Raw genomic sequence first — 15,735 nt, 5'->3', positions numbered from 1 at the left:
GCTCCATCTTGTAAAAAACTCCAAGATGGAGACAAGGCTCCCTGGCACCTGGGCGGCTGAAAAACACCAAGTTTTATAACGCTTCCAAACCTTAGAATAGATGGCCCCCGTAACCCTTTTCCTACTTGCCAAAAGGGTAGAGATCAAACGGTTGGAAAACCCCTTGCTCCTAAGGAGCTGCCTTTCAGAAACCAGGCCGTGAGGGCCAGGCTGGCCACTCCTGGATGGTTTACTGGGCCCTGCAACAACAGATCGTGCCTGAGGGGCAGATGCCAACAAGGCTTGATTGCCAGACCTAGAACTGTCGAAAACCAGGCCCTTTTTGGCCAAAAGGGCGTGATTAGAATAACTGGCACCTTCTCCCTCTGAATTTTCCTTAAAATTAACGGGATTAACTGAAATGGGGGGAAAGCGTAGCAAAGACGAAATTCCCATGGATAAGCTAGCGCATCTGTGCCCAGCGAGCCATCGCGACTGTCCAGGGAAAAGAACTGGGGAACCTGGGCGTTCACCCTTGAGGTGAACAGGTCCACCTCTGGTAAACCCCATTTTCCGGCAATCATTGCGAATACCTCCGGGTTTAGAGACCATTCCGCTTCCTGAATAGCGTTTCTGCTTAGGAAGTCCGCTAACCTGTTTAGATCCCCTTTTAGGTGGACTGCTGATAGGGATAACAAACGTCTTTCCGCCCACCGAAGAATCTCCATGGCCAGTACCTGAAGCGACCTGCTTCTTGTACCCCCCTGTCTGTTTAAATAAGCCACCGCCGTGGCATTGTCTGTTAGGACCTGAACGTGATGGGACTGGAGTTCCTGAACAAACAACTCCAGAGCCAAGGCAATCGCCTTGAGCTCCCTCCAGTTTGAGGACCTTATTGCCTCCTCTTTGGCCCAGGACCCCTGAGTGAAACGTGTTCCTAGATGGGCTCCCCACCCCCAGGAACTGGCGTCGGTTGTTAGTCTTTTCTCGACTGGAAAAGCCCAGACTAACCCCTCCGATAAGACATCCTGTCTTTTCCACCACCATAGGGACCTTTTTACCTGGGTTGACACTCTTACCTCTGCCTCTAGGGATGCCACTGTGTGATCCCAAGATTTGAGAAGGAAAGCCTGCAGACACCTGAAATGCATTCTTGCCCACTGGACTGCTGGCATTGTTGAAGTTAGAACCCCCAAAGCTGACATAACCTGTCTTACTGTCAGATTTTGGCTGGTCTGTAATAAAGACACTGCACTGGAAATCCTGTCCTTTTTGTCTAAGGGAAGGAAGATTTTTTGATCCACCGAATTTATTAGATACCCTAAAAACCGAATCTCCTGAGATGGGTTTAGGGACGACTTTTGGAGGTTCAAAATCCACCCCAACGTCTCCAGATGGCTGCGAGCCTTGCCTAGATTGATCTGCAATTCCTCGCTGGATGGGGCGAAAAACAGCAGATCGTCTAAATAAGGAATAACTGCGATTCCCTGAAGTCGCAGCGGCGCTAAAGCTTCTGCCATTACTCTGGTAAAAATTCGGGGAGATGATGACAGGCCGAAGGGTAGGGCCCTGAACTGGAGATGATGAACCACACCCTCCAACCTCACCGCCAGCCTGAGGAACTTCTGAGACTGGGGAGAGATCGGAACATGTAGGTATGCATCTTTTAAGTCTACCGACGCCATAAAACATCCTGGCATCAACAGATTTCTGACTGAAAAAATTGAGTCCATTTTGAACTTCCTGTACCTTATGGACTCGTTTAATGGTTTCAGGTTGAGAATCAACCGAAATTTTCCTGTCGGTTTCTTTACTAGGAAAACATGGGAATAAAACCCCTCCTGCTGTTCTTGCAGGGGTACCTGTACTACTACACCCTGTTGCATCAGTTCCTCTAGAGAGGACTTCATGGCCAGGGCCCTTACCGGGTCCCGCGGGGTGTTGGTAATCAGGAACCTCTTTGGGGGGTTGTTGACAAACTCGAGTGAGTAACCCTGCGCGAGAGTGGTCAGGATAAACTGATTTGAAGTTATCCCTGACCACTGCGGAAGAAATTCTTGTAGTCTTCCGCCCACCCGCAGAGACAAGTCATTGCGATTTTTCGCCTGTGTAGGAGGACGGAAGAGAATTCCGCCTCTACCCTTCGGCTTCGGGGCGGACCAACTTTTCCTTCTCCCCTGCAACTTGCTGTCCTGATCCTGAGTTTTTTGAGGTCGAAAAAGACGTTTTTGTACCTGCTTTTTCTTTTTGACCGGAAAGGATCTTTTCTTATCGGCTGTCCTGTCAAGAATATTATCGAGGTCAGGGCCGAAGAGCAAGTCCCCTGAAAAGGGTAACCCACACAGCTTATTCTTTGAAGCCGAGTCACCAGGCCAGGTTTTAAGCCATAAGGCTCTTCTTGCAGCATTAGTTAGAGCTGCTGACCTGGCTGATATCTTAATTGCCTCAGCTGAGGCATCTGCAACATAAGCCACTGCCGTAATCAGGGTAGGAAAAGAATCTAAGATTTCCTGTTTGGGGGAATCTGCAGCTATATGTGACTTTAACTGGTTAATCCAGTATTCTAAATTTCTGGCTACACACGTTGTGGCCATTGCTGGTTTTAAATTGCTCATAACTGATTGCCATGATCTCTTGAGCAAAAGATCCATGCGTTTGTCCATCGGATCTTTCAAAACTCACATGTCCTCAAAGGACAGATCCGTGGACCTTGAAACCTGGGAAAAGGCGGCATCCAGTCTGGGCACCTTGTTCCACACTGCTGCAGGGTCCTCCTCAAAAGGAAAACGCCTTTTGTGGGCTTTGGAGAAAAAGGGCTTTTTCTCTGGATCCTGCCATTCTTTCCTAATGGCCTCAGAGATGACCGGATGAACTGGGAACGTTCGGCCCTTAGGCACACCCAACCCAGCATACATGCGGTCATGGAGTGATAATTCCTTTTTCTCCTCACTTAAACCAAGCGTAGCATGAATGGCTTTAAGGAGCCCATCGACCTCCTCAAGGGACAGTTTGAATTTAGAGGGGGCTACCTCAGAATCCTCCAACTCCTCTTCCGAATCTTTAACGGAAAGAGCAGTGGACTGCTTTTCCCTATCTGAAGGGTCTTCAGGCAGAGATTCCAACACCGGGATTGAGAGAGACCCCTGGGAAGACTCTGAAGTGGAAGGCTGACTAGCAGCCGGGTTTGCTAGTGAGTCACGAAAATTCTGAATCGTGGCGTATAGCTCCTTCTTTACAGAGGCCACCAGATCCTCACATACAGAGGCAGATTCCTCCTTAACTAAAGAAGTAATGCAGGGACTGCATAGGGTTTTCTTCCAATTTTCTCCCAGCTTGGCCCTGCAAGAAGGACATCTTTTCTTTGGGTCAGAGCTCTTAGCCTATGAAGAAAAAGACAAAAAAGGGAAAAAACCAGGGAACCCTTAGTGAGACCTAGTCTCAGCCTTGATAGGGATCACCACACAGGTGCACTGAGAAGAAACCAGTCAGCTTCTAGTGCCCAGACAGGCCCCTTGCCACCAGGGGGGAAAGAAAAAAGAGAGCGAGACCAAACGCCAGGAAATAAAAGAAGGCAGACTTTAACCGCTGCCTCTTACCTGGGCTTTGCTGGTGCCTGTGCCTGTCCCCACCGCCGCAGACGCTGAATCTTCCATTACAGGTGTGCAGAAATCCACTTGTGGCTACACGCCGCCTCCGGACTCCAATAATGCAGCTGCACCGGACCAGAAGCGGAAAAAAGGCACCAGCACCTGTCCTCCCTCCTCCCCCCTGCGTCCACGCCGGAAACGACGTTTCAGCCGACCCGATGACCCGCTCTGTCACTTCCGGCGCGACCGCCGGAAAAAATATCGCCTACGAACGTGCGGGCCACCGAGTCTTCGGCTCTCTCCGAGCACAAGAGGGGAAGAGGAGCCCGCTTGCTACCGCTGCCGAGGCCTGGGTAGGTCGGGAGGACAGCGGGTCTCTAAAGGAGGAAAAAAAGGGAGAGAAGCCTAGTCCCTCAGGAACACCTGAGAGAAACTGACTCCCTCCCAGAAGATGTTCCCTCCGGGCCGGAGGAAACACAATAACTGAGGTGTGGTAGGGAGGCGCCTCCCTTTAAAGTCTGGAGGAAGAAGGTGTTTCCTAACGAGGAGGGAGGAGTCGCTATCTCTCAGGTGCTGTCCTGAAAGACGCCTTGGGAAACAAACAATTTATTTGAGGGTCAGTGGGAAAAATGCAACCCATACAGACAGCTAAAAAATATCAGCAGTGTCATGCTTCTAGCTAGTCAAGTGGTGTTGTCCCCAGAATTATGCAGGCACCATTAAATGGTTCCACAAAACCCTGGTTGAGAATAGCTGTCCTAGACACTACCTACATTTGCAGTGTACAAAGCTAGAACATTTTTACCCAAAAGACTTAAATGTACATTTGTGTTATAACTGTTTTTATTAGTTCTGGATAAAGTAGGGAAAAGGCTGCATAAGTGACATTTTCTCTCACTTGAACCCTCCCTCACAAAAATTTTAGTCTGTGTCCCCAGAGATCTGTGATGACAGCGCAGGGACCTAGAAAGTAATGAAAACCTGACAAAAGCTTTACCTTTATATTATCTACCAGAATGTTGACACAATGATGTAGAGCACCAGCCCAACCTATGAACTTTTGTCAGTAATCTGGGACACTGTATTGCTGACCTGTTTGCAATGCAAAAAAAGTATTCCCAAATACAGCCATCACATTCAAGCCTAGTTTGGATTGTTAGTAAAAAAAAATTAAAAGTGCAGAGCAATACAAATAAAATTCACAATAACGGTGCCAAAAAACACCCAATAAAAATTAAAAAAAAAAAAAAAACTTGGCACATAATAAATATAGTCCATCAGTCATACGAAGGTAAAGGGAAAAAAACGATCTCAGTGTAGACTGTACCGATCGATTTATTGATTAAAATTTAACAGTAAACAAACGAACAGCTGGGAGAGTAAAGTGCTTCCAGTATTGCTCCACAGCCTACAGTACTTTAACAAGCAGCAATAACAAAGTGACAAGTGCAAAACGCTCCAGATGGTACACTGAGATCGTTTTTTTCCCTTTCCCTTCGTATGACTGTTCTTGGGAACGTTTTTCCGCTTGGATTGGAGTATCACCTTCACTTATGAGTGGAAACAAGCTTTTATGACCATCTGTTAACTCAGTGGTCCCACGTATCTGATAAGAGTACCTTATCTACTTGGTGGAGGAAGTACCACAGAAATGCCACAATATTAAGTGTGGCTTGCAGCAGGTGTTTTCCTACAGCAGTATTCAGCCATTTATCAGCTTATGAACTGTATGGACTATATTTATTATGTGACAAGTTTATTTATTTTTTGCTTGCTTTTTATTGGGTGTTTTTGGCACCGTAATTGTTTATGATATTTATTAAGTGAATTTGATTTGTATGCGCTGCACTTTTACATATTTTTTAAGAAACATGCAATTAAAACTAATGGTGAAAACAACTTGATTATGTTGTCTGAGGTTATTTTACAAATATGCTCTTTAACCTTTTTGTTGCCATGAACATAAGGGTTGCAGCGGAGCAGAACTGCTTAAAGCTGGTGAGCTCAGTAACCTTTACATGATCTGCATTTTCTAATCCATGAACTTACACTCAAATTGTATCTGACACTTTAAAGTGGTTGTAAACCCTTACAAACCACTTTTTTGACCTACAGGTAAGCTTAGATTAAGTCTTACCTGTAGGTCCAAGAAATATCTCCTAAACCTATATGATTTAGGAGATATTTACTAAAAGACAGTCACTGCTGTCTACGGCGCAAGAGCCGTAGACAGCAGTGCGCAGGTGCACTATCGCCGTTAGCAGCATGCCGCTGCTAACGGCGATATGCCGTTAGTGGCTGCTCCCATGCGCGGGAGTGACGTCATCGCTGCTCTGGCGCTGTCAGTGGCCGCAGCAGCAATACCCGGAAGAAGATGGACACTCTGTACTACAGGAGACAGTGGTGACTTCGCTGGCTCCTGTGTCAGGTAAGTGACACATAATGGGCTACTATGCGATGCATAGTAGCCCATTATGCTTTACCTTTGCAGGGAGACAAAGAAGAAGTAAACCCATCAAGGTTTACTTTCTCTTTAAGGGGAATAAGAGGTGCGTGAGACAAACTTGTATCAGAGCCTTTTAACACAATTACACATTTTACTGAAAATCAACAGTCGTGTGGACTAGCAAGCTTTGTTTAACTTCATGATGAAGAAATGTTACAAACATACCAATTCATAAATAATAGAGCGCTATAGCATAAAGCAATATAACAATGGGCCTGCAGGTGGAGTACTTTTACCTTAATCCAGCTGTTAGCTTTAATTTCTATTGCATTCTGAGGTTCACTGCTGTATAAGTGGGCCAAGCAACACATCAAAACCTTGCGGGTGCCTGCTAGAAAATAAGCAAAAACAAAATTAAATTATAACAAAGCTGTGATCTGCAACAATGTATCACAAGAAGTATGTAAATGTAACTTGAAAAAGTTGTGGTCATAGATAATTTTTTGTTCTGGGTGGGATTCAGCTGCAGGTACTAAGTAAAAGTATTTTTAAATAAAATAAATTGAGCCAAAATTATAAATACTGGAAAAAGGAAAAACAATATGTGCTGCTCCTAGTAAGCAATCACATCCTAATTGTATTTTATCAGGTCCTTTAGAAAATAGAACTCAATTTCATTTATTTCCTTCTTCCAGTTTGTATGAATGCTGTTGGCTATTGTCCAGTATAAGTGTCCAAACTGAATAGGTGCAGAGTGTGCTGCCTACCTACATGAAGATGGTGCCCTTTGCAACTCCAAAGGTTGGCTATTATGGTGCAAGGTGCACCATGCTGTGTCAGACAGAGCACTCCCTGACTTTTTTTTTTACTTTTACAGATAAAAAAAAGGGGGCCTTGCACTGCCTACCACAGGATGGTGCACTGTAATAGCCAATCTTACTGGGCAGGTACAAAGGGCACCATCCTGTGGAAGGCAGCACACTCACTGGTTTACATTAGCTTAATTTTAAATTAATCAGAATAAAAAAATGTAAAAAAACAATCAACTGAAAAATTACCAGCCTTAAATACATTGACTTTTCTTTAGGGGCTAGGTTCACATCTACAAGGGTGCGAGGAGGTGTGTAATTGCACACCTTCCTGCAATGGCAGAGGATAAACACACTACTGCTTTGGAGATTTGCGGAGGTACATTACAATGCTGGAAACCCTCAATCTATGCACGTTTCATGTACCTCATTCAAATTGCACCCCCCTTGCAATCTGCAGTGGGTGTCAATGCTATCTTAAAGTGGTTGTAAACCCCCTTCCCCCCAAAAAAACCTGCAAGACAAAGACATAATAAGTTAGTATGCATAGCGCTGATCGGCCAGAGCCGCGATGATGTCACTTCTGTGCAAGTGCACGGGAGCTGCAGGTAACGGCACACTAGCTGAAGCAATGGCACAGACATGTTATTGATTCAGTGCGCATGTGCCGATGACGTTGGCACATGCTGATACAGGGGATATCGCCTAAATGTGCAGGTTTAGGAGACATCTGGGGTAGCTACACGTAAGCCTTACCTGTAGCAAAAACTGGTTGTAAAGGGTTTACAACTACTTTAACGACACCCCAAGCTAAGGTTGCCATAAACAGTGTGTTTGCCTGCACCAGATCGCATTCACAAAACGACCATGCAAACTGGTTGCAGCGTGGTTCCAAAATGGGTGCATGCATGACTTTGGTGCAATTTGAGCCCATTCAAAATGAATGGGCATTGATTGCACCGCAATCAACACAGTAAGCCCGGTTTCACACTATAGTTTGCATGTAAATCGCACAGGAACTGCACCACATTCCTGTGCAATTCACATGCAAGTCTGTGTGGTGTGATTTGAGCCTATTTTGAATGGGCTGAATTGCACCAAAGAAGTGCAGGCACATTTTTTTGAAAACCAACCAAGCTATCTAGTTCAGACAAACATTGCGTTTGTGACATTCTTTTGGGGAGTTGTTAACTTTGAATTGACACCTGCAGCAGATCAAAAACACAGTGTGTTTGCAATGCAGTACGGAAACGCACAGGGAGCACAGTGTTTCCTGTACCACATTTGTATGAACCAGGGGTAAAACAGGGCCAAGGCATGCCATTGAGGGAAGCAGAAAGTCCACCCTGGCTCTGGCATTGGCAGACATGTTGTGGTGATGAATCAGTAAGCTGGTGAGTACCACAACAAGCTTGCCAGTGCCAGGCTGGACTTCAGTAATACAAGCAAAGGAAAACTTAGCTTGGTCTCAGTCAACTGTCAGTAACACAAGCAATGCAAAATTTAGCCCAGCCAGCCTCAATCATATACTTTGTCAATTGCAACACAGAATCACAGACAGTCTCTCACTGACTCACTATTACCTAGTATGAACGGCAGAATGGCAGCAGCAGCACAGCAGTCTGAGCAGTGGTAAGTCTGAGGACACGGTCTGACACTCTCTGAGACTAGGCAAGAGAGAAAGAGGAACATACCTGGACAGGACCGCAGCAGTTCATACATTTGGCGGGGCCGGTGGCTACACAGCACTTTACAAGCATTCTGCGCTCCAGGGCCCAGACAGAGCTCCTCTCCCAAGCCAAAGGTGGGAGTGGCGCTGCAAGCCAATGGGAATACAAGGTGTGTAGTAGGCAGGGCTACACGCACTGCCAGCTCCCACTGTGCTACCTGGTGATAGAACAGTCAGCCTTCACGCTGAGCCCAATAGACTGGCCTGGCAGTGTACAACAACATGCGTGTGGGTATACCTAATGATCTATTACACTTGCTGCAGTGGCATTATGACATGCATTTCATTTCGCCCCGGGGGGGGGGGGGGGTTTGACACCCCTGACCCCCGCCCCCCCTCTTATCTATGCCCCTGAAGGAAGGTAGTATTAGTACAGCAGCCAAGATAAATGCCTTGATGCTACACACAAAACAAATACAAAACAATGTAGCAATAGTTATAGTGGGCAAAGGGCTTTCAGAAATGAACAAGGCCTTGTGAAAGACATAACTCACCATAACTTCTGTGCAAGAACACAATTATGATGTCTACCTTCCTTTCCCAATTTTAACAATATATTTATACATTATTTATCATTTCTTAAGCTATTACACTTACATAAGAAATTTAGTCAGCAGGAGAATCACCGAACATGTTAAAAAGTACTCCTTCAGGTACATATACGTGGTATAGAACCTATAATATGCTTTTTACTGTAAATGCAAAAGCCTTAGATCCTGGTGAAAAAATGCTGTAGGGCAAGAGAACATTAAAAATGCCATTGGAGGTGCATGAACAGAGGCTGACTGAGCAGACATGCCTGCCTAGAGCTCCGCTGCTGAAGGGACGTTTCTGCCGTATTATACTGTGTCCCAGCTCAGCTTCACATGGTAAATATTGTTACTCACTCTGCTAATAACCCCCACTACTTAATGTAATGGTTCTTGGGAGCTGTTGCCTGAAAACGAAGCCAAAAAAAAAAAAAATGTGCTGCCTCAGGCTTCATTCAGAATGGCACTAGCTTCATTCGCCTCCTGGTACCTCACACTCAGTGAAATCCTCTCAAAGCTCTATGGTATCTGTGGCAAAAAAGGGGGACTATGACTCAAAATTCATCTATACAAACGTCACAAATGACATCCTTTACAGTCCCTGCACATTCTTCTGTTCTGGTGCGATTTGAAAAAATGCTTCGCAAAGCCCTTAAACAGACCTCATATCATATTACAGACAGTTTGACTGGGGAAATCAGAAAACTGGGCCAACGTACTGCAAATCTTGAACTGATGGTTCATGTACTTGAAAATAACACCCAGGCTTATGCAGTCGAATTTGAAAACCTCAAAAAATAAAACGTAGTCCTTCAATCTCGTTTAGAAGATTACAAAAATAGAGCCCGGCGTTCCAATATCCATATGCATGAAATACCTGAATCTGTCACTGATTTGCAAGCCACTATGCTAGCTCTATTTCAAGAACTACAGCCTTCTATACCAGCTGAATGAATGGAGATGGACAGAGTTCATGAAGCCCTCATTATTTATTTTCTGAATGTTTTCTGTGATGTTTTTGGTTACTTGTATACACCTTACCCCATCCCTTCTATCCCTCTTCATATGCTTTCTCATGACACATTGATGGGTATGGAACTTTTTGGGGCAATGGTATAATTTTTATTATGTATTACTTTTTATTGTTGGCAGTGTTCCCTCTGTTGGTGTTTTTGCACCTCCAGTTTGCTACACTCAGATCCTCATTATTATGTGGGCTTCTGACGGTAGCGCTTTGGCCTCTGGTGAACCGATTGTCGCTCCCCCAGTATGCCGTTCTGTTAAGCTATTAACTCTCTTTATTATTTTACACATTTTGACCCTAAATGTCCAAGGTCTTAATATACCACAAAAAACACACTAAAGCATTTTATTAATTTGCTGCAGCTAAAATGAGAGAAACCACGAAATTAAGGCCGCCGAAAACTATTGGCCGAAAACTGTTTATTTTCATTCAGCCGAAAGAGGGCGTGGTACGCCCCGGGTCCTGCCCATTGCGGGAGTGTCATCAATGCCACCCAGTCCTCCACTCTCTCTCCCTCCTCTCTTCGCCGTATCAAAACGCTTCTGATGATATTCACATAGGATGAAACATGTTAGGCTGGCTGATGCAAGCACGCTGTGAACCGAGTTTTTATATGTCCTGATGTTTCTTCTGTCCTGTAAGTAGACTACAATATATATATATATATATATATATATATATATATATGTGTGTTTTACTTTTACAGGCTTCAAAAGTGTTGCTTTTTTCCACATTGGGGTTTACATTTTGGTGATGATTGCACAATACTGGTCCTCTGGTGTGATACCTGATGTTCTTTCGGATATTGATGAACCTGGATATCTTTATGACCTGTCTATCAAGTTTGGAGTGTGCCATTCAAGTTCATGATTGACCTCTTGCATTATATGATTACATGCTTGTTTTCATATCGTTCGAGTAAGCAGAACGAGAGCATGTGGGTGTGGTTTGCTTTTCATATGCACATTGAAACTTGGTGGAGGATCTAAGTCATCTTTATTTTGATTTTCATATGGACAATCACATTTAGTTATAATATTTGATTTATTGGAGTGCTGCACTTTGGACTTTTTATTGCATATGATTGGCACTGGTTAGGCTGCTGGGCACAGGTAGGCTGCATATGACGGCCAGTGGTGAGGCTGCTGGGCACTGGCAGGCTGCATATGTAGGGCACTTGTAGGCTGTATATGACGGGAACTGGTGAGGCTGCTGGGCACAGGTAGGCTGCATATGATGGACAATGGTGAGACTGCTGGACACAAATAGGCTGCATATAGTGGGCACTGGTTAGGCTGCTGGGCAAAGGTAGGCTGCATAGGACAAGCACTGGTGAGGCTACTGGGCAAAGGTAGGCTGCATAGGACAGGCACTGGTGAGGCTGCTGGGCACTGGCAGGCTGCATATGACAGGCACTAGTGAAGCTGCTGGGCACAGGTAGGCTGCATTTGACGGGCACTGGTGAGGCTGCTGGGCTCAAGTAGGCTGCATCTGATGAGCACTGGTAAAGCTGCATTGATTTCTTGTATCATGTCTGCAGTCTCTGACCATCTCCTGTATCATCTCTGCTAGAGGTGCACTGAATGTAAATTTTGCTAATATTATTAGCAGTGTGTTTAAGTTTAAAGCAGAGTTCCGCCCAAAAGTGGAACTTATGCTCCTTTTTGGGGAGGAGGGGGACTGGATATCCATCTTTCACAGGTATCCTGTTCCCACTTCCGAGAGCCTCAGCCACGGGTATTGACGTCACAGTCCGGGCTCCCTCCTCTTCTCTCCTCCTTCCCACGGCCACTGGGCCAGTAGAAGAGAGGAGCGGAGCCTCACGCATGCACAGTAGGGTGGCACAGTAGTGTTCATCACTGCTGGGTACCCTTACTCGCAATGGAGGAGGCATGCACCCGACAGCTGATGGAAACATTGCTGGACTCTAGAACGGTTAAGTGTCTGATTATTAAAAGTCAGCAGCTTCAGTATGTGCAGCTGCTGGTTTTTAATTTTTGCAGCGGTAGGTGGACCTCCTCTTTAAGTAAGAGATTGCAGACAAGATACAAGAGATTGTCAGAGACGGAGGACATGATACAAGAGATGGTCAGAGACTGAGGACATGATACAACAGATGGTTAGAGACTGCAGACTAAATTTTTCTTGACCTTTCTTGCACTAAAGGTGCCGATAATGGCCAACAATAAATTCATATACAATTACATTTATATTATTTAAAAAAGTTGAATACAATACAATTATAGCTCGTCAACACTTTACATATTACTTCCATCCACACAAATCGTTTTCTAGGATTGATCATATCTTCCTAAGTGTTAGCATGGCCCCAGAAATCCTATCATCAGTTATTACACCCTTTACTTAGTCCGATCATAGTGCAGTTTGTACTACCATCTCCTCCCCTATCCCAAGATCCCAAGATTCGTCTTGGTGCAATAATGATTCCATACTAACTCACCCATCCCATTGTCTAGATATTAAACATGCTCTCAATGACTATCTCATTAATAACTAAAAAAAAGTGGAAAGGGGGTTTGGGACTTTATATGAAGCCATGTCCTGGGCAAGGCTGTGTGCCTCCATCCCTATCAATCTGATAAAGGAATAGGAAGAGTGGGACTTTATATGAAGCACAGGGTTGCAAATGAGTAAAGTGGTGACTAAAATGCCGCAAACAAACCGCCGGACTATGGCGGGAGTACGCCGGACTTTTGAAATGAACGGACTTGCCCACACACGGAGGAAAGTCAGTTTATTTTTAACACTGCTCCAGGTAGACAGGACTAGCGAAGGAAGTCAATGTCGCCGCCTTCGGTGGCAAGATTGACACCTCGCTGGCCCCGTCACCTGGTATGGACTTAAAGAGGAAGCCCTACGCCGAAAAAATGGCATGGGGCCCCCCCCTAAAGGTCCATATCAGCCCCTTATCTGAGCACACAGACCAGCCGGTCAGGAAAGGGGGTGGGGACGGCCGCGTGCCCTCAACATGGGGGGTGCTTTGGGGAAGGGGGGCCCCCCCATCCCAAAACACCTTGTCCCCATGTTGATGAGGACAAGGGCCTCTTCCCGACAACCCTGGTCGTTGGTTGTCGGGGTCTGCGGGCGGGGGGCTTATTGAAAGAGGAGGGGCGACAGGAGACTGGGCCACTGCTAGTAAAAGAGCTGGGAGAAGAAAGCGGAAGCCTGGCAAGAAGAACCGAAGAGGGGGACAAGAGTCCCGAAGTCGGAAGAAGACCCCGGGCGTTGGTGATGAAGAAGAAAGCCAGGCTCCTCTGCTAGTAAAAGAGCTAGCAGAAGATAGCGGAGAAGTCCGGCGAAGATAGCGGAGAAGACCTCCCAAGACGGAAGACCACCGGAGCTGTGCAATAAATTATTTTAAAAACTTGTGTTGTGTTTTTTTTATTTACACTTTTTTCACCAGGTGAATGGGTAGGGGTACATCGTACCCCACACTCATTCACATGCGGTGGGGGCCAGTATCTGGGGGCCCTGGATTCCGATAAGCCCCCCGCCCGCAGACCCTTGGGGGACAAGGTGCTTTGGTGTGGGGGGGCCCCCCTTTCCCCAAAGCACCCCCCATGTTGAGGGCATGCGGCCTGATATGGCTCAGGGGGGGTGCTCGCTTTCCTGACCGGCCGGGCTGCGTGCTCAGATAAGGGTCTGCTATGGACTTTGGGGGGGCCCCCCCACACAGTTTTTTGCCGTAGGGCTTCCCCTTTAAATCCATACCAGGTGACGGGCTAGCGAGGTGTCAATCTCGCCGATGGAGGCGGCGACATTCACTTCCTTCGCTAGTCCCGTCTACCTGGAGTCACGTTCAAATTGAATGGACTTTACTCCATGTGTGGGCAAGTCCATTCATTTCAAAAGTCCGGCGGACTCCCGCCATAGTCCGGAAAAAGTCTGGTCATGTGTGGGCAGGTCCGTTCATTTGGAAAGTCCGGCGGACCTCCGCTGCAAAGTCTGGCTGGTTGTCCGCTGGACTAAGTCCGCCGTATAGTCCGATCGTGTGTACGCGGCATTAGAGTATATGTCTTCATAGCTTAGTCTTTACCCAAGCTGGACTGCAAAAAGATCCCATCTGGAGCCAGCAAGGAAGGTCCAGAGCAAGTAGTAAAAACTGCCTAGAGAGTCTTGGCTCTCCTTTGAGTCTCAGATGCAGCCCCCCCCCCCCCCCCCAAAGTAAGAGTAAGGGAAAAAATATACATAAAGGAGGTATAGCCTGGATGATTTTTAGCACCACATCCCCAAATATATATGAAAAAACACAACAGGGGCAAGGGATCTAACCCTTAGGGACTTTCAAGGTGCTGATATATCAGGAGGCCTTATGGATCAAATGCACAAATCCCAAAACAGCACTAGTGGGGGTGTGTCAATGGATAGATTTTTTTCTAGATTAAAACACATGTTGGAAAAGAAATCTAGGTTCTATTGGAACAGGTGGTACTTTATTAAGTACCAGGAAGACAACATAGCCCCGTGGGGGCTACGAATACAAATTTTTCCAACTATTGGCTAGTTGGAGACCCACTTCAAGAAAGAATGGGAATCCAACCTTCAGGCCTGTTCCATGACTATAATGTCTTTATTGTGCCAATATTACATTACGGAATTATTTTCATTTGATAAAGAAATTGAAAAATTGCATAAAGATAACCCCACAATTGTAAATGATGCATTGTTTCCAGAGAGAGAAAGCACTTTGAAAACTCATTTGGAAAAATATGTGGCTGAGATCATTAAAAACAAAGAGGGCAAGTTCCTAAGGGACAAATTAACTTATGACAATAGTCAAGCATACAATTGGGGTAACATGAAAAACCGTAAAAATTAAAAGTCGCTTAACCTCTTGAGATCCGCGCTATAGCCGAATGACGGCTACAGCGCGGACCTCCTTTGCCGGGACGTTGTCTATTGACGTCGTCCCGTGCACGAGCGGCCTGCGCGCCCCTTGAGGGGCGCGCGCGGCGCGATCTGTGATCGGCGAGTCAATGAGACTCGCCTGATCACCGATCCGAGCAAGGGGTCGATCCCGACCCCTTACCACGTGATCAGCTGTCAGCCAATGACAGCTGATCATGTGACAAAACAGAGCCGGCAATCGGCTATTTTTCCTCCTCGCGCTGACAGCGCGAGGAGAGGGAAAAAAAGCTGATCACCGGCGGCCGTGATCGGGACATCAGTCCCGATCATGGCCAGTGTATCAGTGCCCACCTGCCCCCTGCCAGTAACCCCCAGAGAATTTAAAAAAGTGCCACCCATCAGTGCCCATAATGCCACCCAGCAGTGCCATACATCAGTGCCCACAGTGCCATACATCAGTACCCACAGTGCCACCTATCAGTGCCCACAGTGCCACCTATCAGTGCCCACAATCTGCCTCAACAACATTGCTGCACCTCAGTGCCATATATCCGTGCCCATCAGTGCCGCCCATCAGTGCCCAGCAGTGCCACCTATCAGAGCCACCTATCAGTGCCACCTATCAGTGCCCATCAGTCCCATCTATCAGTGGTACCTATCAGTGCCCCTTAGTGCCACCCATCCGTGCCACCTATCAGTGCCCATCAGTGACGCCTTATCTGTGCCCATCAGTACTGCCTTATCTGTGCCTATCGGTGCCAC

General features: G+C 46.3%; 1 protein-coding gene across 4 annotated transcripts in view; it reads right to left on the bottom strand.

Annotated features, from left to right (window-relative positions):
- Positions 1-15,735, bottom strand: part of FANCC (FA complementation group C) — a 308,404-nt gene that overhangs the window by 227,493 nt on the left and 65,176 nt on the right. For 3 of the 4 annotated variants that reach the window (XM_077474813.1, XM_077474811.1, XM_077474814.1), the window contains one exon: positions 6,309-6,403. In XM_077474813.1, the coding sequence (XP_077330939.1) occupies positions 6,309-6,403 (95 nt within the window). The remainder of the gene's footprint in view (positions 1-6,308; positions 6,404-15,735) is intronic. The other variant, XM_077474812.1, reaches the window with a different exon arrangement.

Source organism: Lithobates pipiens, unplaced genomic scaffold (assembly GCF_037356315.1).
Source record: "Lithobates pipiens isolate NorthernLeopardFrog02 unplaced genomic scaffold, aLitPip1_a1.2 Scaffold_13, whole genome shotgun sequence".
Lineage (NCBI taxonomy): Eukaryota > Metazoa > Chordata > Amphibia > Anura > Ranidae > Lithobates > Lithobates pipiens.
This window is presented reverse-complemented; position numbering and strand designations above follow the sequence as displayed.